We start from the raw sequence: 25,059 nt of genomic DNA, 5'->3' as shown, positions 1-25,059 counted from the left end.
TGGAAGAGTCCTAGTCTGCCAAAGATGACTACTTTTAGCAAGTAGAAATGACTTTCCTAAGTCCCTGAGGGAATGCTGGGTTTTATCTAAATGCTAGACTTTGGGAAAGGGGAATTTCTTACAAGTCGCATTTTTTTTTTCAAGAAAATAGAGTGAAATCTTTAGGACCTTTTGCCTCTTACAATGAGTGAAAGAACAAAGGTGGATAAGTGGGCGTCTGAACGTCACCTCGTCCTTTTCCTTTTCATTCACTAAGCTACGTACACTGGAGCGCCAAGAGCCTTTAAGAGTAGCCGCCTGATTCAGAAACCCGGCAACTGGGACCGGCAGTCTGCTTGGCAACCGGTGACATCTCAGCGTCGCACTCCTGACGTCATAGATGGGCGCCATACTTAAAGAGAGTGCGGGAAGCTGCGTTTGCAGCTGAGCTCTGTGACAGCCATGGAACTAATGCAGGAAGAGCGGGAACTCAGTCACTGGGCTGCTGAAGAGATGGGAGTGCCCCTAGCGGCCCGCCCCCGGGAGTCGACGCTGCGCAGGTGAGACTGTTTCTGGATTAAGGACTCCCCATCCTGGAATTAGCCTCGAGGAGTAAGATCCCCGCCCTACATCGAGAATAAGACACTCTACCCACAGTGTAAAAATAGGATCTGCAGAATAAGGAGGTCCCTACAGCACCTCAACTCTGCCACTCTCACCCTAAGCAAAGATGACACTAGGCAGTTAGCAATGGCTGCTCTATTGGGGACCAAATCTGCAGAAACAGTAAAACATGACCCTGCTATGAAAGACCATTTCCTAGGATGGAGACCTCTTACACCCATCTCTGGAAGTGACTACAACTAAACCTCTCGTAGAAGAAAGAGAACCCCGTCGTGGAATAAGAATAACCTCTTAGTGACACCCCCAGGCTTACCCACAGAAGTGAGAAATCTTGTAACTTTCCACCACCGTAACTGTGGAGACGATGGAGGGCCCTCCTGGGCAATGCTCCAAACATACTTTATGCTGTATCCCTTCAGGCTATGTCTGGGTCAGGGCGCTGACATCTGGGCCTACATCATGCAGCATGTGCGTAGTGAGAGGTAAGTCAAACCTAGTGCAGGGGAGTGGGCTAGACAGTGGGAAAGGCATAGGCACGGCCCGCAGCAACTCCTTTCTCTCCATCTTTCCAATGTAGGAGTATCAAGACGATCCAGGGAAACCTCCTCTGGTAACTGCTTCTTAGTTCATTGATTCCTATCTTCCCCAGTTTTGTCTAACTTTGTCCACAACCACCACCTCTTTTTTTTTTTTTCTCTGCCTTCTTCTCTGAAAGCCCCAGCCACCTCCTAACTCTGGTCTCATTTCTCTAGGTATGGCCACCAGGACAATCCAAAGGTGAGAAGCCTGTGCTGTTAATATTCTCTTTCAACCAAAAGTCAGCTTGCAAATATTTTTGCTCTAGGCCCTGGAGGTGGGACTGTCAGGGACACCATGTTACAAAACAGCACAGATTTTTGTGCTCCTGAGGGTTGTGGTCTAGGGGGAGCCAGGCACAAGGTGGGGAGCAGTGGTATATGGACGTGGGGCATTGGTGTTGGAGAAAGGAAGGTCCTGAGGAAAGCTGAGGATCTGTAGTCTCAGCACTCAGGAGGAAGCAGAAGGATCACCGTGAGTCCGAAGCCAGCCTGGGCTACAGAGGGACCTGGTCAAAAGTCGATAGGATAAACAAAACTGAAAAGAGGAGATAGGGAAAGGAAGGGTTTGACAGAGCCGCTAAGGAACACAAGGAAGATGTCAAGACTAGGGGGAACCTAGAGAGATGGCTCAACAGCTAAGAGCACTTGCTGCTCTTGAAGAGGACCCCAGTTCACATCCCAGCATCCAGAGCAGATGTCTAACCGTCAACTGTGACTTCAGTTCTAGGGCGTCTAACACCTTCTAGCCTCCCCTGGTGCCTGCATGCATGTGGTACACAGACACGCATTGAAAAAAAAAAAAAAAAAAAAGCTGGGTATATGGATACTTGCCTGCTATCCCAGCACTTGGATGCCGAAGCAAGAGGACTATGAGTTTAAGGGCAGTCTGAGCTAGTTACACACCAAAACCCTGTCTCAATAAAAAGAGAGAACTAATAAGCCTCTGACAAAGATGTTGGAGTCACCACACAGACAGCAAACCAAGACGGTGGAGTGCAATACCAGGAGGGAAAGAGCTAGGGAGATTCTTGGTGCTTCTGTGTCAGACCTGAGCCATTTAAACAAAGAAAAGCCTGTCAGCCACCTCCCAGGAGTTGAGGTGAGGAACCAAGTGCCACCCAGAAGTTAGTGCAGCCTGGCTAAGCCCCAGGAAGACCAAGCATCTGACCTTCTGACCCTTACCTGATTCCACCAGATCCTTCGGAAGTTGGAGCTGGAAGCCACTGTGGCCCGCCTTCGGGCAGAGAACCAAGAGCTAGACCAGAGCCTGGAGCTGATGGATCAAGAGACTGAGGCTCAGGGTGACTCGTGGGACCAGCCCAATGGGCAGTGAAACCCCGGGTGACAGAGATGTTGACAGCCACCTCTGTTTCCCCCCACACACATAGATATCGCCATGACGCAGGCACTGCAGAACCTGAAAGACACCCAGCGCCAAACTCTTCTCCTCCAGGCCCTGGCTGGGGCTGTACGAAGACAGCACTGTCGGTTGCAAGACCCCATGCAGCGGCTGCAGAATCAACTCAAGCGTCTGCAGGACATGCAGAGGTGGGGTTCAGCCTTCCTGGGAGGTTAGACGTTCTCAGAAACCCCTGTGTTCCGCCTGATCCTTTCCTTTCAGAATTCTGAGCTTCCAGCCATAGTGTGAGGGCTGTCAGGATGGGCAGTTTTATTATATTGGGCACCTGGATTTATGGTACCAACTGGATGTCTACAACTCCGGCTTTGGAGAAAGAAGCGGATACAGAGAATAAGGCCCCACCCCGCTGGAGCTGATGTTCTCCTACATAGAAGGCAGAGGGGAGCCTAGGAAATATCTCATAGTTTCAGGTAGCTAGAAATCCTGCGAAGAGTCATAGGATGAAGTCACGTTTAAGTTGAGGGAGAAGTCTCTATAGCAACCTTAAAGGCTTGGAGGTCAGCTTTAAAAATGGACCTCCAGGGGGTTACGGATTTAGCTCAGTGGTAGAGCGCTTGCCTAGCAAGCACAAGGCCCTGGGTTCGGTCCCCAGCTCCGAAAAATAGAAAAGAAAAAAAAAAATGGACCTCCAGGAGAATGCAGCCAAGCCTTGCTGGCCAGAGGGACAGTGTGAGGAGGTGGCGCAGGAGAGGTGGACAGAGCCATGGAGTCACTGCCATTTCTCTCTGAAACAGCAGACGCCACTGCTTGGCTATTTAGAACTGCATGGCCTTAGCAACGTATCCATTGTGCCTCTAAACTCGATGGAATGGCATTAATGCCCAGCCTTTCTCTTCAGTGTAAGAATTAGGTGAGTCAGACCATGAATAGTGCTCAGAAGATACCCACCAGCTGCTCTAATGCACCAGGAAAGGGGCATGTTGGAGAGGAGCCAGAATTGGGCTGTGACGCCAATCCTTAGGTCTCACCAGAGTGGCTTGGTTTGAATACCTGTTTCTATTTGTATTCCTTTTCTGTACGTGGGTGTTTATATTACGTACGGATGGATATATTATGCTTGCCTGTGCACTATGGATATGCCTGATGCCCTACTGAGCTACATCCTTTACCCTTTGTTTGTCTGACTTTTGCTTTAGACATGGTCTATGTAGACCAGAGTGGCCCCAACGTGACAGTGACCACTTGCCCCTATCTCCCAAGTGCTGGGATTAAAGGTGTGCACTACCACACCTGACCTGTGCCCTTTTGCTTGTTCATTTGAACACTTATTGTTTCTACGTGTGAGTTTATGCGCCCACATGCATGCATGTGTCCATTGGAAGCCAGAGGGCATCTGATCCTCTGGGGCCAAAGTATAGGCAGTTGTGAGCCAGGTCCTGTGGGAAAGCAAGAAGTGTTCTTAAGCACTGAGCCATCTCTCCATCTCTCTGGCCCTGAATTGCTTTTTCTTCTTCTTTTTCTTTTTTCTCGGAGCTGGGGACCAAACTCAGGGCCTTGCACTTGCTAGGCAAGCACTCTACCATTGAGCTAAATCCCCAACCCCTTGCTTTTCAGTTTACTTTCTATGAAATGTGAGTCAGAGTCTCACTAAGCTACCCAGGCTGGCCTTATATGTGCTTTGTAACTACAGCAACTACGCCATCTTTCCCCAGTACTGGGATGACAGGCCTGTGCCAGGCCCAGCCAGATCTAGTTTTTTTTTTCTTTGTCAGTGTTTTGAGACAGAGTAGTTCAGGCCAGCTGGCCTGAAACTTACTATGTAGCCCAGGGGGAACTGGAACAATAGATGTCCCAGGTTAAGAACACTGGTTACTCTTTGAGAGGACTGTGGTACAATCCACACCACCACGTAGGCACTCACTGTGTAGCTCATGTTGGCCTCAGACTTCTAGTAACCTTTGTTTCAACCTCCTGAGAGCTAGGATCTAGCAGTTCTCAACCTGTGGGCTGCATCCCCTTTGGGGTGGAAAGACCCATTCTTACAGGTAGGCATCACCTATCTCATCAGAAAATGCAGATATTTAAGTTGATTTATAACAGCAGCAATGTTATAGTTATGAGGTAGCAATGACAATAATTTTATGGTTGGGGGTCACCACAACATGAGGGCCTATACTAAAGCCTCACAGTGTTAGGAAGGCTGAGAACCACTGGCATGAGCCACAGTGCCTGACTGAAAACCCAGATTTTAATAGGGTCCTGACCAGAGGGGACAGGAATAGGGAGACCAATGAGAACGCTAATATAGGAGATGATAGTGACCTAATCTGAGAGATAGCCCTTGAGACCGGGGCAGTTCAAGGTGGGGAGCACAGACGTCTATTCTCCCAAGGCCCCATCCCAATTACATTCGTCCCTCCAGGAAAGCCAAAGTGGATGTGACCTTTGGACCTGTGGTGTCAGCAGCCCCGGCCCTAGAGCCTGAGGTGTTGGTAAGAATCCTGGGCTGTGTGGGGCTATGAGGAGTCGAGGATCAAGCAGAGGCCTAGAACCCACTAACACCCCACCCTCTTCTCCCTAGAGTGATGTCCGAGCAGCCTGCTCCCTCCGAACTCAATTCCTGCAGAACCTTCTGACTCCCCAGGCCAGGGGAGGCAGCATCCTGTGAGTGTTCTCTGCCTCTGAGACTCTGTGAGGACCCAGGCTTGAGGAATGGGAGATTGTTAGTTTATTAATTCCTCAGACAGTGTATTTCTGGGTTATTTCAGTTCTGATCCCTGCCATGTGAGAGCTCCTAGGGTAGGATTAGGAAAAGACAGACTCACCATAGGTGTTGACAGCCTAGGTAGTCAGGGCTGTTAGGCTCTAGGACACAGAGGAGGCCCTTACTCAGCTCTGGAAGTGGGGCTGGGAGGCTCTGGCCAGGAGACTTAACTAGGGTAAATGATCAAGAACTAAGAGGACATGTAGTGGACCCCAGGACAGCAAGTTCAGATAGTTGGGGAACTCAAGTCTAGTAGACATAGATGGATTCGATGTCCTTATCTTTACAGTGGGGACAATGATAGCTCCTACTTAGATGCAGTGGTGATAATTTAGAGGGTAATTGATGTGTCTTATAACATTCACTGTCTGCTTACCCAAACCCACAGAAGCCCTTGTGATGACCATGTTGGAACATCCTATCAGCAGTGGCTGACCTCAGTTGAGGTAAGAGGGCAAGGCTCCCAGGAAAGGGTACCTCCTCCTGCTCCATGATAAAACTTCCAGTCACCCCTAGCCATCTAAGTCAGGGCCTCAGAGACCTGGCTTACATCCCTGCACCGTCATCCCACCCTGCTTTTTCACCTGCCTTTCCAGTCACTGCTGACGAACCACCCTGCAGGCCACATCCTGGCTGCCTTGGAGTACCTGGCTGCAGAGCGGGAGTCAGAGATCCAGTCCCTGTGTTATGGGGAGGGGCTCAAAGAAGAGGGGCTCAAAGAAGAGGTGCTGTCCAGGTGTGAAGGGAATGTCCCCATAGCCAGGAACAGGCACAGGGAACTGCAAATGGGGTGGAACTGAATGCCGACCAGGGGAAGGGAGGACTGATATTGAACTGCCCGCATTCATCGATACAAAGAGGCTGGTCCCTCAACTGCTCTGTCCCCGCCCCAGGCCCCAGGCCCCGGACTCTTCAGGCTCCAGCCAGGTCCTGCCGTCCACTGTTCATCTCATCCAGGTAACCCTGAGACACTCTCCCGAGACCTGCTGAAGCCCTCTCTCTCCCCATGGACCATGCTCACAAGGATCTTGCACCTCCAGGAGGGCTGGCAGGCTGTAGGTACGTTAGTTACCCAGAGGAGTGCACTCCTGAGTGAGAGACAAGTTCTGACTGGTCGCCTCCAGGGCCTAGTTGAGGAGATGGAGAGACTCTCACTGGGATCCAATGAGAGGTAAAGAGGCTCCCTCAGCAGAGGCTGGGGATGCTAGATGTTGTCAGATGTTGTCTACCCTGGGAGCCCCTTCATTTCCTCCCTTTCCTGGTGCTTGTCTCCTGTGTGTGTGGTTCTTCATGCCTCCCCAAAGATCTCATCTCCCCAGTGTGGCTGCCAGGCTCTCTGCACTCTCTCACTTCCTCCCCACCCCACTCCCCCAGGAAAGTACTGCTGCTGGAGCTTAGGCGCAGTAGCCTGTGGGCAGAGCTCAAGGCTATTCATGCCCAGAGCCAGGAACTGGAGAGTGCAGTTGGGCACCGGCAGCTTCTGCTGCGAGAGCTGCAGGCCAAGAGGCAGAGGATCCTACAGTGGCGGCAGCTGGTGGTGAGATCCTGGGCCTGGTAGACGGTTAGAGTAGGGGTGTGGGGTCTAGAGACCAAGCTCTGGGTCTCCCAGGGCTATGAGAGATGGCTCAACATTAAGAGGACTGGCTACACTGGCTCATGGTAGCCTATGCCTTTAACCCCAGTGCTCCGGAGTCAGAGGCACGATGATGTCTAGGAGTTCAAGGACAGCCTGGTCTATAGAGCTACTTCTAGGACAGAGATAGACACACAGAGAAACCCTGTCTTGACAAAAGGACTAGTTGTCCTTCCAGAGAACCTGGGTTCAGGTCCTAGCATTTACATAGCAGCTCACAGCTGGCAGTTCAGTTCCCGGGATCTGATGGCCTCCTTGGCCTCTGTGAGCAGGCGGCATACATGCAGTGCCTAGATATCCTTACAGGCAGCACAGCCATGCCATAAACTAAGAATAAATAAACCTCAAAAATATTGAAGAGATATAGAGGGGAGGGATGAAGGAACAAATTAACCTGACCTCTGAGGAAGGGAGCTGGGGGGGGGGGTTCCCAGGAAGAAGCAAGACCTGTCCCCTGTAAGAAGGGGTGGATTGCCTGCCCTGGGCAGTGGGAAGAACAGGGAGCTAGTGTCGGTGGCTTTCTGACTCCCCAGGAGGAGAGACAGGAACAGATCCGTCTGCTCATCAAGGGAAACTCAGCTAGCAAGACTCGCCTGAGCCGGGGTCCAGAGGAGGTAAGGTGAATGTTGGGCGAGGCATGGTGGGCTCTGGCTACCCCACCTACCATCTCCATCCCACAGGTGCTAGCCCTGATTCGGCAGAAGCTTGTTCCCACCTCTGAGGCTGTGGCACCACAGAGCCAAGAACTGCTTCGATGCTTGAAGGAAGAAGCCAAACACCTGCCCCACATTATCCTGGGCCCCCTACCACCATACCAAGTCAAAGGGTGAGGTGGGGCCAGCCCTGTCTTCCCTCTGAAACCTAGTCAAGTAGCTCCAAGGTGCGGTCCAGTGAGAGGAGAGCCCCAATCTCAGAAAATAAAGGTGACCAAGAAGACATCTGCTGTCTACCTTGGGACTCTGCACACATACACACCTGCACATGCACACAAAAGTAGCCCAGGGTCCCCAGACTTGCCAAACCTTACCCCATATCATCTAAGTCCCTAAGCCTACCTCCAAGTCCATGAGCTTCTGTAAATCAAACCACCTGATGTTCTGTTGCTGCCCTTCCCACAGGTTGAAGCCGCTATCCAGGATTCTACCATCTATCCATCAGCTGCACCCCACTACCCCAAGGGGCTCCAGCCTCCTATTGCTGAGTCACACACTGGGACTGCCTGTAGGGAAAGTAGGTGTCCATGACCTGTGACCTCTTTGCCCATCCCAGTCCCAACCCTGTGGCCAAGTTGACCGTCCTTCCCTACTCCCAGGCACCCGAACTACTGCTTCCAAGGGCGGCCTCTCTCCGACAAGATCTTCTGTTTCTCCAAGACCAGTGGGGTCTCCGAGGAGGAAATCTCAGTGTGAAGACCAGTCTGCCTCCGGGACCATCCACCCAGGGTATGTTGGCTCTGCCTGCTTTTTCAGATCCAGCATTCCTTCCGGTCTGCGCCAGCACGGAAGTGTTAAAGACCCCAGTATTGCAGTGTGCTGGAAGCATGCTTGCTTCAGCTGCACAGCAACCCCCACCCCCCCCAGTTGCAGAGCAGGGAACTCAGGTGTACAAGGCTTAGTAGCCTGACTTCACGGTACAGTTGGTTGGTTTGATTTTTTTTTTTTTTTTTTTTTTTGTCTTTTGGTGTGTATCTCACTGTGTAGTCCAGACTGTCTTCAAACTTCAGATCCTCATGCCTCTGCCTCCCAAGGTGTGCACCCTGCCCCCCTGCTTCCCCAGCCCAGGCAAGAGCTTGGCTATGAACATGGGTCCCATCCCAATCCCAACCCCATGGTTAGATGTGGATCGAACTATAAGGCTATACAGTCTATCCATTTGCCAACTACTCACTCATTGCCTTCAGAATACCTTGTTTTGCTTTAGTGTGTGTGCATGTGTGTGCCACACCATGTTTGTGAAGGTCAGAGGACAACTTGTTGGAGCCTGGTCTCTCCTCCCATCATGTGGGTCCCAAGGCTCAGACTCAGGTAGTTAGGCTTGGCAGCAAGCATTCTTATCTGCTGGACCATCTTGATGGCCCAGTGTTCTTTTGTTGTTTGTCTTTTGTTGTTGTTCTGTTGTTTATTGAGACAGGGTCTGGTGAAGCAGCCTAAGCTGGCCTCAGACAAGCAATTCGTTCCCTCAGCTTCCCAAATGCTGGTGTTCTCACCTCACACCATTACCCCAGCCTAATGGTTATCTTGAACTCTTTTTGTTTGGTTGGTTGGTTTGGTTTGTGTTTTCTGTGTAGCCCTAGCTGTCCTGCAACTCTGTAGACCAAGTTGGCCTCGAACTCACAGAGATCTGACAGAATTAAAGCTGTGAGCCACCACTACCTGGCTATGCATCTGTAACAGCTCCTGGATTCCTCTCTTCTAAAGAATAATTTTGTTCCCTTTCTTCTTGTCTTCTCTCCTCTCCAAATGATCCCTAACCCCCATGTCAGCTCATCCAAATTCGGGGTTCTGGGCTAGCATATCTGTTCCTGCCACACTAACCCATGACTCAGAGACTTCCAGAGACGGCAGGCCTAGATAAAGAGCATGTAAGAGTCATGGTGGAGGTTGCAGACAAGGCACTCAGTGACGGCGGCGCTCTGCATTCGGGTTCAGTGGGTCTGTTCTGGTGCAGTGGGGACAAGGCCCAGTCACCATTTGGGGGGAAATGGTGCAAGAGTGGAAGTTGGAAGTGGGGTGAAAAGGCCCTGGGAAAGATGGTGAGTTGAAGATAGAGCCCAGGGAATAGAGTGCTTGCCTAGTTTGCATACAGTCCTGGCCTTCATAACCAGGACTGCATAAAACTAGGTGTGGTGGTTGGGAATAGTGGCGTACACCTTTAGTCCCAGTACCGTGGAGGCATAGGCATGTATGAGTGTGAGTGTAAGATCAGTGAGGTCTACATAGTAAGTTCCAAGCCAGCAAGGCCTACAGTGTGAGACCTGTCTCCAAGGGAAGGTGGCTAGAGAGATGGCTCAGTGGTCAAGAGCACCTGTTCTTGCAGAGGCCCTGGTTCAGTCCCCAGCACCCACGTGGCCGCTCACAACCATCTGTAACTCCAGCTCCAGGGGACCTGCTGCTGTCTTCTGGTTTCTTGGGCACCAGGTACACATGTGCTGCATACACATACATGAAGACAAAACCTAATAAACCTAAAATACACAAACACATGCATGCACACACTTGCAGATCCAGTACTTGGGAAGTAAAGGCTTGGCATCATCCTTCTATAGCAAGTTTGAGGCTAGACTGTACTAGATTAGACCTTGCCTCAAAAGAAAAAAATAAAGGCCATACGCCTTTAATCCCAGTATTCAGGAGTTAGAGGCAGAAAGGTGTCTATAAGTGTGAGGCCAGCCTGGTCCACATATGGAGTTCTAGGACAGCCAGGGCTACATAGAGACCTTTTCTCAAAAGAGAAAGAAAAACCAAAAAGCATGGTGTCTCACGTAAGCTCTGGAGTTTCCCCCAGAAGGGAGCAGAAACCACAGAGTGCAAACTGTCTGAGGAATCTGGACTCAGAGGAGTTGGGGTGCACTGGGGAACCTGAGGAGCAGGCTTCTGAGCAAGAGAGGGAGAAGTTTCTGGCTAACATGGAGGGTGGAAGACTAAGGCCTGGAACCTGGGAAAGAGGCCACAGAGAAGAAAGGGAGAAGCTGAAGTGGCCAGGTTTGATGTATATTAGGGACTGGTAGGCCACAGGGTAGACAATGGGAAAGTCTAGGTTGAAGTCTTGAAGGTGGCATTCTTGAGGTGGGAACCATGGAGCTGCCTCCCCACTTGTAACCTCCAGAGCTGCTGCAGATCCAGGAGTCCCAGGAAAAGGAACAGAATGAAAACATGGGGCAGACACTGAAGAAGCTGTTGAACCTGCTGAAGCAGGCACTGGAGCAAATCCCTGAGCTACAGGGGATCATTGAGGACTGGTAAGATGGGGGCAGTTGAATATCGGGGAATTGACTGTGGTTCATGGCTTAAGCTGCCAAGATGGGGAGGGTCTGGAGGATGGGCCTTTCCTCAGACATCATGCCTTTCCCCAGGTGGGAGCAGCCTGGCCAAGCAGCCCTTTCTGAGGAGCTCCGTCAGGGCCTGTCCCTGTCCCAGTGGCAGCGGCGCTGGGCGCAGGCCCAGGTAGCGCTGCAACAGTCATACAAATGAAGAAGCAGCTAGGAGCAGAGTCAAGACTTGCAATTTAGCTCCGTGCTGTGCACCTACTGTCTCTAACTCAGGAGACTGAGGGACGAGGACTGCTGTTGATTTCTAAACCAGCCTGGGCTACACAGCAAGTTCCAAGACAGCCTAGGCTACATAGTGAGACCCTATTTCAAAAATAGATAGTATTTAACTCCCAAACTTCACTTCCCTCAATAAAGTATTTGAAAGAAAGCACTGCCCAGTTTTATCAACTTTGTCTTGGCACAGATCTGCAGGTCCTCTCTGGCTGTCGTTCTGGGGTTCCTCCCAGGTCTTGCACTGCCCTCCCAACTAAAGCCAAGAGAAAGAGGAAAGGTGTAACATGGCTCACACACTTAAAAGTGGCTGCTTCACTGTCCTCCTCAGCAGATCAAATGGATCAAAGCCCCTGCCCCCAGGGAACCAGTGGAGAGGGAAGTAGCCAGCTGGCATGGTGAAGGACGGTGGTATAGCGGAACTTAACTGCCTTGGGTACATTCAGCAGGGTAAGAGTGTAGAAGGGAGATCTTCAGGGCAGAGCTTTGCTGGCAAGGTGATCAGGGAGCACAGTAGCACAGTGCCCTGCCAGAATAGAGTGCTATGTAAGAGTAGGTCAAGAGATGACAGTGTCTTTTAGGGTTCCGTTTTCTTAGTCTGTGACTGTAGCCCAGGCTGGCCTTCAACTCATGCCTGCCTCCACCACCCCTACCTCAGTGTTTGTATTACAAGGTTGCCTTGATTCCTTTTCTAAATGCTGCAACAACATAATGGGTGAAAGCAACATACAAGAGGCTTGCGTTTGCTCACATTTAGAGGCTATAGTGTGTCCTGGCAGGGAAAGCACTGTAGCTCTGTGGTGCTGGGAGCTGAGGTGTTGATTGTTCATATCCTAGCATCTGGACTCTATCTGGAGCCATCTGTAGTTTATCCTAGGAGTATGTCTCAGGGTTTTACTGCTGTGAACAGACACCATGACCAACACAACTCTTGTAAAGACAGCATTTAATTGGGGCTGGCTTACAGGTTCAGAGGTTCAGTCCATTATCATCAAAGTGGGAGCATGGCATTGTCCAGGCAGGCATGGTGCAGGAGGAGCTGAGAGTTCTACATCTTCATCTGAAGGCTGCTAGCAGAAGACTGGCTTCCAGGCAGCTAGGGTGAGGATCTTAAAGCCCACACCCACAGTGACACACCTACTCCAAAGCCATACCTACTCCAACAAGGCCACACCTAATAGTCCCACTCTCTGGCCAAGCATATTCAATCTACCACATTCCACTCCCTGGCCCCCATAGGCTTTTTTTTTAAGATTTATTTATTATATATATGAGTACACTGTCGCTGTCTTCAGACACGTCAGAAGAAGGTATCAGATGGTTGTGAGCCATCATGTGGTTGCTGGGGTTTGAACTCAGGACCTCTGGAAGAGCAGTTGGTGCTTTCAACCACTGAGCCATCTCTCCAGCCAGCGCCCCCCCCCCATAGGCTTCTTAAAACAAGTCTCCAAATTCTACACCTCCATGTCTGATGTCAAAGCGGTCTTCAGATCCCCAACTCATTTTTCATCTTTGTTGACTGCAACAAACTTCTTTCTCGTGGGCTGGTTCCTCTCCCTGTTAGCAGCTTTCCTCAGCAGATAGCCCATGGCTCTGACATCTTTAATATCTTGGGGTCTCCAAGGCAACTTTAGTGTTACAGCTTCTTCTTTTTTTTTTTTTTTGTTCTTTTTTTCGGAGCTGGGGACCGAACCCAGGGCCTTGCGCTTCCTAGGCAAGCGCTCTACCACTGAGCTAAATCCCCAACCCCAGTGTTACAGCTTCTTGTTCCAGTGTCTGGGACCCACACATGATCTGGGCTCCTCCTAAGGTCTTGAGTCACATCTCCAACGCTGTCCTCTGTATCACTTTAGACTCTCTCTGGTTGACTCCACTCCACTACTGCTGCTGTTCTTGGTGATCATTCCACAGTACTGGCATTTCCAATCCACTGGGGTCTTTGGCTGCAACTGGGCCTCACTCATAGGCTCTCTTCATGGTGCTAAGCCTCTACATCTTAGCATGACCCCTTCAGTCCTGGGCCATCAACTGCAACTGAGGCTGCACCTTTATCAATGACCTTCCACGGCCTCTCACAGTGCCCAGCCTCAGCTGCTCTCCATGACCCCTTCACACCTTCAAAACCAGTACCACCTGGGTGACTCACACATTACCAAGTACACCTGCAGCATGAGGTAAAACCTTGGCTATCTGGGGAACATGGCTTCTTTTGTGTTCTCAGAAAACACTTCCCAGAAGACTTCACCTCAGTGATGCTGGTCTCTTAATCACTAATTTCTCAGCTCCAGCTAACCAGCATCAATTGTCCCAGCCGTTCCTTCTATTTTCCACTCTAAAGCCAGAGCCACATGGCCGAAGCAGCTGAGATCTGCTGCTTATTGAGGCTGGAACATGCCCCCCACACCACCCCCATTCTCTTACAAGCTTTCTGTTTTCCTACTCCCTCAGTGCCTAAGCTTGGCTGTCCTGGAACTTGGCTCTGTAGATTGACCTTCAACCCAAAGATCTGCATCTCCTGAATTCTGGGATTAAAGACATGTACCTCCACAACTGGACTTAAGCTTTTCTTCACCTAGAACCTGCTTTGTCCCAGGCTGGCCTTGCACTCAGAGATCTGTTTGGTTTTGTCTTCTGGGAATAAGGATTTAAACTTAGCTAGATGGGCTCTAGTAGCTTTAATTAATGAATGAACTGATGGACGAACTGACACAGTGGTTGATTACCCGGATAAGGAGCTAGTTCCCTAGCTGACAAGCTACAGTTAGCCTAGCCGTCAATGTGATCAGGGACCTGAGAAGGGTAAATTATAATCTCCTTGGCTTATGTATCAACTAAAATGACAGAGACTAGTCCATAGTTACCTAGACAGTCTTCCCAGGCTCCTGTGGTCTCCAAAAGACTCATGAACAGTCTAACGTCTAACAATGCGTTAAAAAACCCATCAAATTCCAAATGAAGAGCATGCTACAAAATACTTAATCAACACTCCTGAAACATGTGCCTGGTTAGAGAAGCCGGTGGAAATCCAGCAACTAAATGGAACAGGAATGTGGCATCCTGGTCAGATGATGAGACAGAATAGGGGCATTAGGTAACCATAAAAGGAATTAGAGTAACACATGAGTCTTAATTCATGAAAATGTTAGCGGGTTTAGTGGAGCCGTCAGGAAAAAGAGGCAGCAGATCTCTAAGTTCAAGGCCAGCCTGGTGTACATATCAAGTGACAGGCCAGACAATCAAAAACAAATATAATAAAAAAATTTTTTAAAAAAACTTTAATCCTTTCTAGATATCTCTAGTATAAAATCCAATATTTTTGTTCTGTACCTGTAATCCCAGCACTTGAAAGCCTACGGCAGGAAGATTTCTAATAGTTCAAAGCAACCTAGGGAGTTTCATGCCTGGGCTCCAAACCAAACCAAACCCCAAAATGAAAAAGAAAATATAGGCAGTCAATAAAATTAAATTTTGTTTTAAAAAAGAATAATGAACTGACCCCTGGCAGTGTATCTGATAACGGAGGGCAGGAGACCGCTACCCTAACTTGGCGGTGTTTACAAACTTTGGAAGGGCCTCCGAACTTCCGTGCCTCCTCAAAGTTCCGGCTTCCACAGTGGGGTGGGTCAAAGTGACGTTGCTTCGCTCTCATTCGCCTACCTTCCTCTACGAGGGCGTGGCCTGCCCTAACGCTGCGACTGTCAGACGTGAGGCCCTTCCGGGGACCTGTCTTTCCGACACTCTAATTGGCTTGTGCTCGTCCTGGGGGTGTGGCCATGTCTCATTAGCCCCTGTTCTTAAACTACGTCCTCACGCAGCGCATCCGTCGCGGTAATCCACACGTCATCGGCCGGCTCCCACCCTGAGGGGACAGGGACTCGACCGTAGAACCCGCGGCTGCGGCTGAAAAGAGCGGCGAAGGCCATGGCATCAGCGATGGCCGGAGCGGGACCAGCTCCGGGACTCCCGGTGGCGGGAGGGCCCGTGGTCCCGGGGCCTGGTGTCGGCATCCCGGGCAAGAGCGGCGAGGAACGCTTGAAAGAAATGGAGGCAGAGATGGCCCTGTAAGGCCCTGAGTAGGAAAAATAAAAGCTGTCTCCGGGCAAACCCACTCAACCCTGCAGCCTCCAGGTTTTCGGAAGCCTGAGATGTGGTTCCATAAGGGGCGGTGGGACCCGAGGGACGGGGGGAGGCGTTGGTTAGGATGAAGGCGCTGTGGAAAGTACCCAGCGCCTCAGGCTTAGTAAGACTTGACATATGGTATCTGTCCCGCACCCCCAGGTTTGAGCAAGAAGTACTGGGAGCTCCGGTGACCGGAATCCCAACTGCTGTGCCTGCGGTGCCCACAGTGGAGGCGATGCAGGTTCCCCCAGCACCTGTGATCCGCCCAATTATCGCCACCAACACATATCAACAGGTAAGGCGGGAGCTGCAGCTTATGAGTTGGGAGAACACAATGGTTTGATCCCAATAAGGGTCTATCTGAGGAGAGCGATTGACGTTTTGGCTGGCATGACAAATAACTTAAGGGCCAGGGACTCAGAGTACAAGGCAGTACATTTAATCCATTGGAAACTAGGTTCTACAGCATTCTGTCTGATAGAACTTTCTGCAGTGGTAGAATGGTCTGTATAAAGTTTTTACTCACAAATTTGGGATGTAATTCAGTGGTAGAGCACTTAGCCTCTGCAGAGCCCTATTTTTCTAACCCTACCACCACCACAACAACCAAAATAATAGTAAATTGTATATTTGTGTTAAGTCATTCCCAAGCCTCGTTGATAATATTCTGGGTGCTTAACAGTCAGCTGTCAGGAAGAAGCTGTGGAAAGAAGGAAAGAGGGAGGAACTATTTAAATGAACACCAGCAGAAGAAACTTGTTAATTCTGTTCACAGTTATTAGGTGGGCTGGGATGCAGCTCAGTGGCAGATCTCATGCCTGGCATGCCAAAGCCATAGGTTCAATCCCTTGTATTGGGGGCAGGGGGGGTTCAAAAGCAGGTCTTGAGTGCCTTCTCTGCACTAGGCACTGTTTTAACTAGAGGGTGTATAGGAGAAAACAATACAGAGAAGTTCTTGATTTTTTTTGGCCTTACAAAGTGGTAAGGAGGGCAGAGTTATTAGCAGTCAGGGAAGGCCTTTTTGGTTTGGCATTAGTAAAGCAAGGATATAAATGAGATGGTGAAACCATGCAGATATCTGGAGTGATGTTATCCCCGGCAAAAAGCCATCCGTACCAAGACTGAGACAAAGTGGTCGTCTTGTTCATGCACCAGCAGAGAGGAGAGAACAAAAGGGAACACGGAGAAGACTAAGACAGTAATAGAAGCTAGATCTAGCAGGGTCTTCTGAGCCCCTTAAAGACTCTTAGCTTTCACTTTGAAAATGAGGAACTGCTAGAGAATTCTAAGTCGATAGGTGGTAATGGTTCACCTTACAGGTTAAGCAAGTGGCTTTCGCTATCCGGATAATATACTAGAGAGGGCAAGGATGAGTTCAAGGAGATCGAAGAGTTTAATAATCTAGGTAAGGCATAGGTGGAAAACAGGGAGGACAAGTCAGCATCAGTTGAGATAGTGTGGGGTCTGCAGCCTCGCCCTGAACATACCTGCTCTCAGAAATGACAGGGACCAGGTTCTTGGATTGGAGATTAGGACTATAGGAAAACTGAGTCAGAGACATTGATCCTGGGAGCTATTCATCGTAATAGCTTAAGCTGTTAAGCGGTGGTGGAGCATGCCTTTAATCCCAGCACTTGGAAGGCAGAGTCAGGTGAATCTTTGTGAGTCTGAGGCCAGCATGGTCTACAGATGGAGTTACACGACAGCCAGGGCTACACAGAGAAAGCCTGTCTTGAAAGACCAACAAAACCAACACAAACAGCTTTACTTAGTGTGGCTCCAGACACCCCAGTGAGGAGGCCTTGTAGCTGACCATGACTGCTCACCAGCCACATAGAACAAAGGGTAAAAGTATTAGCCCGCCACGGGAGCCAGCATCTCTGAGCCAGGACTCCTTCTCCCCAATAGGTCCAACAGACCCTGGAGGCCCGGGCAGCTGCTGCAGCCACAGTAGTTCCTCCCATGGTGGGAGGCCCTCCTTTTGTGGGCCCAGGTAAGTAAGAAAATGAGGGGCCCTGTTTCAGGCAGAGTGGTAAAAAGGGGTGCCCAGAGGTTGCCTTCCACCATCCTCATCTCTTCCTCCCCACAGTTGGCTTTGGCCCTGCTGATCGAAGTCACCTGGACAGTCCTGAGGCTCGAGAGGCCATGTTCCTGAGGCGAGCAGGTAGGTTGGGGACCGCGACCGCACTTTTGGCCACTCGTTTAGGTTTAGAAACTCTGGCTCTGCCCTGCTGTAGATCCCTTTCTCCATCCTGAAACTTTGTATAGTACATCCCTGACCATGTCCTTCTGTACTGTCTCGAGTCACTGCACTCAGTCCGATCCTCTGGGATCTAGTCTAGCACTGCACTTGTCATTACAGATCTTGACAAGGCTCTCAACTTGTGGCACCTTCCAGCAAGCTCTTCAGTTTGCTTACTATGCTTGTCATCTTTTCCTCCCTCTGACAAGCAAGCTTTGTCACATAGTAAACATGACATACAACCACTGAGGGGGGACAGACTGGTGGTCAGGATGCTTTGTGACCTGGTTCCATGAAGAGGCATATGGCCCAGCTCATTCAGGAGTTCCAAGCCTGGCTGAGATGTCAGCAAGTCAAGGGGTCTTCTCTCTTCTGCTGCGTGTCAATCAGCTATGACTCTCAAACCTTCCTGTCCGCCAGCCATTGCCCACACTTACACACAGTCACATACTGCTAGGTTTTGTGACATTACTTGTGAGAATATGTAATGAGATGTGTTCTCAGTTGAATGTAAAATTTTGTTCACTGTGTTTTATATATTAGTCTGTTCTGCTCTTTTTGCGCTGGGGATGAGCCTAGGGCCGAGAGTGTGCTCTATACTAAGCTAGCTCCAAGCCTTTGGCTTTAGAAATAAGACCTTGCTATGCAGCCCAGGCTGGCACCAACTTAAATCCCCTGGGTCTGCCTCCTGGGCACTACACTTACCCTCTGTCTGCATCTTCCTTTTGGTCTGATGGTGTCTGACAAATGTTAACATCTATTCTTTAGTAAGTTAGTGAAAGTCTGACTCGGTCACCTTGCCCAGCCCCCTATCCTGCTGCGCCCTCAGAAGGATACCATGGCTCATCCAGGAAGGCTGTTATGATGCCTCCCAGTCTTTCTCCTGGGGCTCAATCCCCAACCCCATCCATATCCTCTGGAATACCTCCTATACCAGAAGGGAAAGATTTTCCTTATAAATGCTCTCCATGGCAGTGATATTTCTACTCACCCTTTGCTTGTTACTTTCCTTATCCTGAGGTCCTAGTTCATGGGTCCTTTTCTCCAGAAGACCTCTAGTCCTCCCCCACCCTCCTGCAAGCCCCCTGCCCACTGGCTGGGTCAGGATGCTGTTGCCTCTGACAGCTCCATGGGCTGCCCTTCTCTGGCAGTGCATGGATTGCCTCCTATCCTGGACCAAGAGTACCAAAGGACTGTTCGGTCTGCTGGATTCCTAGCAGTTCCCAGCAGGCTCAGACCCACAGGAAATCCTCACACTCAGTGTGCTGAGTAGATCAACGGCAAAACCACTTCATCTTCTAGAATGCTCCTCAGCCTCTTCTTCAGGAATGCCTGGGTGTTCAGAATACCTACACAAACACCTTGTCCCAAGTGTCCCTTTCCCCCATGACACCCCCATCTCTCTCTCCCACAGCTGTGGCCCCTCAGAGGGCCCCTATCCTGCGTCCTGCCTTCGTCCCCCACGTGCTACAGAGAGCAGGTGAGGGGCCAGGGTCATGATCCCTGCCAAGCAATTTCTCCCAAGCCATGGGACACCCCCACTAACACCCTGACAGATTCTGCTCTTTCTTCTGCAGCTGGCGGCCCCCGACCTATGGCCCTGAGGCCTCCACACCAGGCCCTGGTTGGACCCCCTCTGCCTGGGCCTCCTGGACCACCCATGATGCTACCACCAATGGCTCGGGCACCTGGACCACCCCTGGGTTCTATGGCTGCCCTGAGACCTCCCCTGGTAAGTGGACACTGACTACTACTGTGGTTAAAGGTTTAAGTCTTTCTTTCCCCAACTTTGCTTCTGCATCTTTGTACCCCTGTTCTTTTATTTCTTTGTATGATAAAGAACAAAAACAAAAACACCTTGGCTTTCTTTGCTCTTTGGAGACAGTAACTTGCTATGTAGCTCAGGCTGGCCTAGACCTCGTAATCCTCCTGCCTCTCAGCCTCCCAAGTGATGAGGCATGTGGACCATGCCCAGCTTTCTCCTATGCAGGAGCGTTCACGATGAGGAGAAACGCCTACCGTGGATTAGTTCCATATGTTCCTGCTTTCCTTTGATTGCCCCTTTTTACCTATGTGCATTCACCATCTTTGCTGCCTGCATTTCTCCCTCTCCAGCTACTTTACTTCTTTGCTCACTGTTCCCTGGCTCCCAGGCCCTTGCTTCATACACAACAAGGTAGTAGTAAAATGCAAGCCTGTGAGCTACCCATCCCTCACGCCTTCCCCTTGCCCACAGGAAGAGCCAGCAGCTCCTCGAGATCTGGGCCTAGGCCTTGGTTTAGGCCTGAAGGAGAAGGAAGAAGCAGTAGTGGCTGCAGCGGCTGGGCTGGAGGAAGCTAGTGCAGCAGTGGCTGTGGGGGCAGGAGGAGCCCCAGCCGGGCCTGCAGTCATTGGTCCCAGCCTCCCGCTGGCCCTAGCCATGCCCTTGCCTGAGCCCGAGCCCTTGCCCCTCCCGCTGGAGGTGGTCCGTGGCCTGCTGCCTCCACTTCGAATTCCTGAGCTCCTGTCTCTGCGCCCACGACCTCGGCCCCCTCGGCCTGAGCCACCTCCTGGCCTCATGGCCCTAGAGGTAAGCAGGGAATGTGCAGAGAGGGGACAGAAAGGGCCAGGAGAAAGCAGGAGCCCATGAGCTTCCACACACAGAACACAGTCCTCTGACCAGAGGGTGGGTGGGAGGGGAGAGGCAGCCCCTTACACTCCACATCTGGAAGCGGGTCTAGTACTTGAATCTGAGGTGGCATGGCTGGAGGCACTGCAGAGCAGAAGACTTCCAACAGCCTTCCCTTCCCCCTGTAGGTTCCAGAGCCACTGGGTGAAGACAAGAAGAAAGGCAAGCCAGAGAAATTGAAACGCTGCATTCGTACAGCAGCAGGGAGCAGCTGGGAGGACCCCAGCCTGCTGGAGTGGGATGCCGGTGAGTGGCCAGAACGAGGGTTTGTATACTGCCCATCCAAGAACAGGCTGCACTGAGTTTTCAGGACCACCAACCGAAAAGGAAGCAGGGTGACTCCGTACTGCCTGGAGGGCGGGACTCTCCTCATGGTGGGAAGAGGTGGGCATAATTGGGCTCCAGGGCTTGGTTGGTGTGTCTCTCTCTGTGGCCCAGGCTGGCCTGGTTGGTGTGTCTCTGTAGCCCAGGCTGGCCTTAACTTTCAATCCTTTTCCTCAGTGTTCTAAGTGATGGAATCACAGGTGTGAGCCGCTGTGCCCGTTTGTTACCAAGGGCTTTCAGATCCTTCCTCGTGGGGAACCAGGCCTGCTGAAGGCCACATGGATTTTGTTTCAACTTTATGAGAAAACTTTTAAGGGGTTGGGGATTTAGCTCAGTGGTAGAGCTAGCAAGCACAAGGCCCTGGGTTCAGTCCCAGCTCCGATAAAAAGAAAAGAAAAAAAAAAAAGAAGAACGCTTTTAAAGCACATAGTGATACAGTGAGTAACCTACCTGGCGCCTAGATTCCACAGCTAACGTTTTGCTGTATTTGCTTTATTCCTGTTTGTTTAGGTTTCCTGTATCCCCCAGCATGTATCTCTCTCTCTCTCTCTCTCTCTCTCTCTCTCTCTCTCTCTCTCTCACACACACACACACACACACACACACGCAAGCACTCAGAGCTAGGGATGGGTTTTAAGGCTATGCGCATGCCAAGCATCCATAGGACCTGCCTTCTCAAAGTCATGCCATACCCCTCATTACTTAGTGTTTGACATAAGAGTTGAATTATTATTTTTGTTTTGTGAGGTGGAGTCTCACATAGCCCAGTTGACCTCAGACTCATTATGTAACCAAGTAAGGTGTTGAATTTCTGCCTCTTCATGTGAGGCTGGCATGTACCACTACTCTTCAGTTTATGCAGGGCCAATTTGAACCCAGGGTGCAGTCAGTTCTCCCACCCACCTGCTATTTTGTTAAATACCTCAAACTTTGCACCTAAGGAAGACATTCTGTATGTCGTGACAATGTTAGAACAGCTAAGAAAACAATTGCCCTTGTGTATGTAAAGCTGTCTGGCTCCGGCCAGTCTTGAGCTTCTCATCATGTCTTACGTCAGCCTCCCAGATGTTAAAACTACATACACAGTTGCTTCACATAAAGCCAGCTTCTGCTCTTCTTTGCTCTGATTGGCCTGACCTACAGAGCCTGGGCATGCAGCTCGGTAGTGGGGCACTTGTCTGCGTGTCTGAGCCCTGAGTTCATGTCCCAATAGTGCACAGAAAAATCGACCAAGTTCAGTTGATGGTAGAGAGATGCTTCAGTGGTGAGAGAGTACTTACTACTCTTGCAGAGGATCTCAGTTCAGTTCCTACACGAAGCCACTCACAACTACCTGTAACTCTAACTCTGGGGGATCTGAGACTTCTAGACCCCAGGAGCAGCAGCGCTCACGTGGGCACCTTTCCCCACACAGGCACATACTCTTGGACTTAAGAAATAAAAAATTGGGCTGGAGAGATAGCTCAGTGGTTAAGAGCACTGACCGCTCTTCCAGAGGTCCTGAGTTCAATTCCCAGCAACCACATGGTGGCTCACAACCATCTGTAATGGGATCAGATGCCCTCTTCTGGTGTGTCTGAGGACAGTTACAGTATATGAGTACATATACAGTAAATAAATAAATCTTTAAAAAAAAAAAAGAAAGAAAGAAAGACTTTAGGGCACTTATGGTGACACACTTCAGAGGCAGGCAGATCTTTGGAGTTCAAGGCCAACCTAATCTACATAGTAGGTTCCAGGTCTGCCAGAGCTACATAGCCAGATGTCTATGAGTTTGAGGGTAGCCTAGTTTACATAGCAACTTCCAGGTTAATCAGGGCTACATCCTGAGACTTTGTCTCAAAAAAAAAAAAGCTATTTTTTTTTCTTTTAAAAAGGAAGCTAGCGGGCTGGAGAGATGGCTCAGTGGTTAAGAGCACTGACTGCTCTTCCAGAGGTCCTGAGTTTAAATCCCAGCAACCACATGGTAGCTTACAACCACTTGTAATAAGATTTGACACTCTCTTCTGGTGTGTCTGAAGACAACTACAGTGAACTTATATAGAATAAATAAATAAATCCAAAAAAAAAAGGAAGCTATCTAAGTCCTAAACCCGAATAAATGAGTGACCATTCATGTAAACCTGGAGAGAGTGTCTAGATTGCAGCCAGCATCCTCCCGCATGCTGGCCCAGGTTCAGGAACATGCAGCTAGGTGGGCAGAGGACAGCCTGGCAGCACCTCTGCTTGCTCGAAGGCTCCTGCAGACCTTGTCCAGATTGTCAGCCTCAGCGGGAAGCTTGCTTTTAAGAAGTGAGAAGAGTAAGTTCGCCGGCCTGGCCAGGTGGTTCATGGTTTGATCTCAGCACTGGAGAGGCAGAGGGTAGAACTCTGGGTGTTGAAGGCCAGCCAGGGCTACAGAGTGAGACCCTTCCCTCCTGTAGACACTTGATTTCAGGACGCACCTCTGCAACCGTTTTCTTATGGAGATGGTCTTGCTAGCACGCCTGACTTATATTTTAAGTTGCTAGGTCAATGGCCTTGCTAGAAAAATCTCACAATAGGTTGTCAGACTATTTCCTCCTTTGGTAGCCTAACTTACTCTCAAATAGTATCTTTACTCACCTCGGAAGCCATGAGGCAGCCTCAGCCATAGCTGAGGACAAAGCAAACTACCTTCACCCCAGCCCTCAGCTGGGGTAGTTTCACTGAAGGTAGTTTCAGTGATTTCAGAGCATGCCTACTAGAGGTGCAGGCCCCACGGTTGAGCCCCAGAGTGGTGATTGAGGTCTCCTTGGAGAAGGGGCAGGCAGTGTGTTCCCATGTCAATATGGGGTTAGAGCAGACTCTCAGAGGTGGCCCAGGAGGCTGGTGAGTGCTAGAGGCTCAAAGGACCAAGGAAAGACTAAAGCTAAGACAGTTGAGGCTTCATTGTAGAAAGAAATGACCACTGTAGGTGAGGGAAGGCTATGCTGTTAGAGGTTAAAGGTATATACTGGCTGGGTGTGTTCACACCTGTACTCCCAGCACGTGGGATTTGAGGCCAGCCTGAGCACTACATAACAACCTATTATTTCAAAGGGAAAATAGGGTAAGACACCTGGGGTAAGACCAAATGCCTGAACTCCTCCCAGCTCTCTTCTTGATGTGAGTTCAGGCAGTAACTGGATCCCTCTGCCTCTGTGGGGAAAGGCCTAGAGAGTCCCAGGCTTACCCATGAGGCTGCCTGACGACACAGGGTTCACCACTCCATTGGCAGTTCTAACTGAAGGGTGTGGGCAGAGGCTGGGGATGGGACAGCACTTGGGGGGATGCTCTGACTCTGACCTCTTCTCTCCTATCCCCAGATGACTTCCGAATCTTCTGCGGGGATCTGGGCAATGAGGTGAACGATGACATCTTGGCACGAGCCTTCAGCCGTTTCCCATCCTTCCTTAAGGCGAAGGTGATCCGTGACAAGCGCACAGGCAAAACCAAGGGCTATGGCTTTGTCAGCTTCAAAGACCCCAGTGACTATGTGCGTGCCATGCGTGAGATGAATGGTGAGTGAGGCCTCGCCTGGGGAGGGGGGTGTGGTGGAAGCCTCACCTCCAAGTCTGACCTGGAACCCTCCGTTCCCACAGGGAAGTACGTGGGCTCACGCCCCATCAAGCTTCGCAAAAGCATGTGGAAGGACCGGAATCTGGATGTGGTCCGTAAGAAGCAGAAGGAAAAGAAAAAGTTGGGCCTCAGATAGGGTCTGTGGCTAGGCACCCGCTCCCACCCGGCCGTGCGCTAGCTTCTTCCAACAGTTGTCTGTGGGAAACCCCCAGCTGTCCACTCACCTCTCCCAAAACCAGTTTCAATAAATTACCTTCATTTCCATCTCTGACTGGACTTAGAAACTGTTAGCTGACAGGGCCTGGCTCACCCCACCTGAGCTTGGAAAGTTTACTGGGCGAACACGCAGATTCACAATGCTGAGCATCTAGTATATATGGCCATTACTTCTCGTGGTGGGTGTTTTCACTCTGTGTGTTATACATGCAAACACGTGTGTGTGCATTTGTGCACTCTCCTTCCACCATGTGGGCTCTAGGGATCAAACTGGTCATCAGACCGGTAGCAAGCATCTTTGTCCACTGAATCATCTCACCAGCTCCCTCTGATAGGCTCTTGTATGTTCCTGGCTGGCCTCAAACACGGATGTGGTTTATAGCTATATTCCAGGAGCGAGCATTTGAGGCCTGCCTGGGTTACATAGCAAGAACTTGTTTTAAAAGGGGAGACTCAAGTCTCTAGGATTACATGTATGCGGGACCACACCAAGTGTATGGGGTGCTGGGAATTTAGGACTTTGTGTATACTAGGTAGGCACCCCACCATCAGAGCCTTACCCTCAGCCTCTAGCCTCCTAAATTCTCAAGTGCATGGCGAGTGTTAGCCCATTCCATCTGACGGAGACGGGCTGTTGAAGGTCAAAGCCAAGCATAGCTTGGATCCGTGTTTCTGACTCCAGCCTGTGCTCTTGGCACTGAGGTGGGGTGTT

At 50.4% G+C, this 25,059-nt stretch overlaps 2 protein-coding genes across 5 annotated transcripts; both read left to right on the top strand.

The window, feature by feature from the left end:
- Positions 1-375: 375 nt before the first annotated feature.
- On the top strand, positions 376-11,359 carry Haus5 (HAUS augmin-like complex, subunit 5). 3 transcript variants are annotated; one of them, XR_015683113.1, is made up of 19 exons: positions 376-539; positions 1,023-1,085; positions 1,181-1,213; positions 1,356-1,380; positions 2,377-2,482; positions 2,570-2,729; positions 4,964-5,033; positions 5,123-5,205; positions 5,694-5,751; positions 5,902-6,041; positions 6,199-6,262; positions 6,346-6,476; positions 6,680-6,842; positions 7,472-7,552; positions 7,619-7,764; positions 8,057-8,168; positions 8,251-8,380; positions 9,421-10,896; positions 11,011-11,356. XR_015683113.1 is itself a non-coding variant. In NM_001427629.1 (19 exon segments), coding segments are annotated over 19 exon segments (1,914 nt in total). In that variant the 5' UTR covers positions 388-441; the 3' UTR covers positions 11,129-11,359.
- Positions 11,360-15,025: 3,666 nt separating this feature from the next.
- On the top strand, positions 15,026-24,399 carry Rbm42 (RNA binding motif protein 42). 2 transcript variants are annotated; one of them, NM_001014159.2, is given in 10 exon segments: positions 15,026-15,260; positions 15,478-15,613; positions 17,227-17,311; positions 17,408-17,482; positions 18,975-19,040; positions 19,117-19,292; positions 19,797-20,129; positions 20,357-20,474; positions 23,879-24,073; positions 24,155-24,399. In NM_001014159.2, coding segments are annotated over 10 exon segments (1,437 nt in total). In that variant the 5' UTR covers positions 15,026-15,120; the 3' UTR covers positions 24,268-24,399.
- The last annotated feature ends 660 nt before the right edge of the window (positions 24,400-25,059 follow it).

The sequence above is a fragment of the Rattus norvegicus genome, chromosome 1, assembly GCF_021556685.1.
Source record: "Rattus norvegicus strain SHRSP/BbbUtx chromosome 1, alternate assembly SHRSP_T2T, whole genome shotgun sequence".
Lineage (NCBI taxonomy): Eukaryota > Metazoa > Chordata > Mammalia > Rodentia > Muridae > Rattus > Rattus norvegicus.
Note: the sequence above shows the minus strand (reverse complement) of the source record. Positions and strands in the feature narration are given on the sequence as shown.

What these genes read in the sequence shown, in the direction of transcription:
- Haus5 (XM_087652844.1), top strand. Translation starts at nt 2,458, where the DNA reads ATGGATCAAGAGACTGAGGCTCAGG. An exon ending in AGTGGCTGACCTCAGTTGAG is followed by an intron (nt 5,752 to 5,901) that starts GTAAGAGGGCAA and finishes CTGCCTTTCCAG; the next exon opens with TCACTGCTGACGAACCACCC. An exon ending in CAGGGGATCATTGAGGACTG is followed by an intron (nt 10,897 to 11,010) that starts GTAAGATGGGGG and finishes GCCTTTCCCCAG; the next exon opens with GTGGGAGCAGCCTGGCCAAG.
- Rbm42 (XM_087569062.1), top strand. Translation starts at nt 15,121, where the DNA reads ATGGCATCAGCGATGGCCGGAGCGGGACCAGCTCCGGGACTCCCGGTG. An exon ending in CCCTCCTTTTGTGGGCCCAG is followed by an intron (nt 17,312 to 17,407) that starts GTAAGTAAGAAA and finishes TCCTCCCCACAG; the next exon opens with TTGGCTTTGGCCCTGCTGAT. An exon ending in TGCCATGCGTGAGATGAATG is followed by an intron (nt 24,074 to 24,154) that starts GTGAGTGAGGCC and finishes CCGTTCCCACAG; the next exon opens with GGAAGTACGTGGGCTCACGC.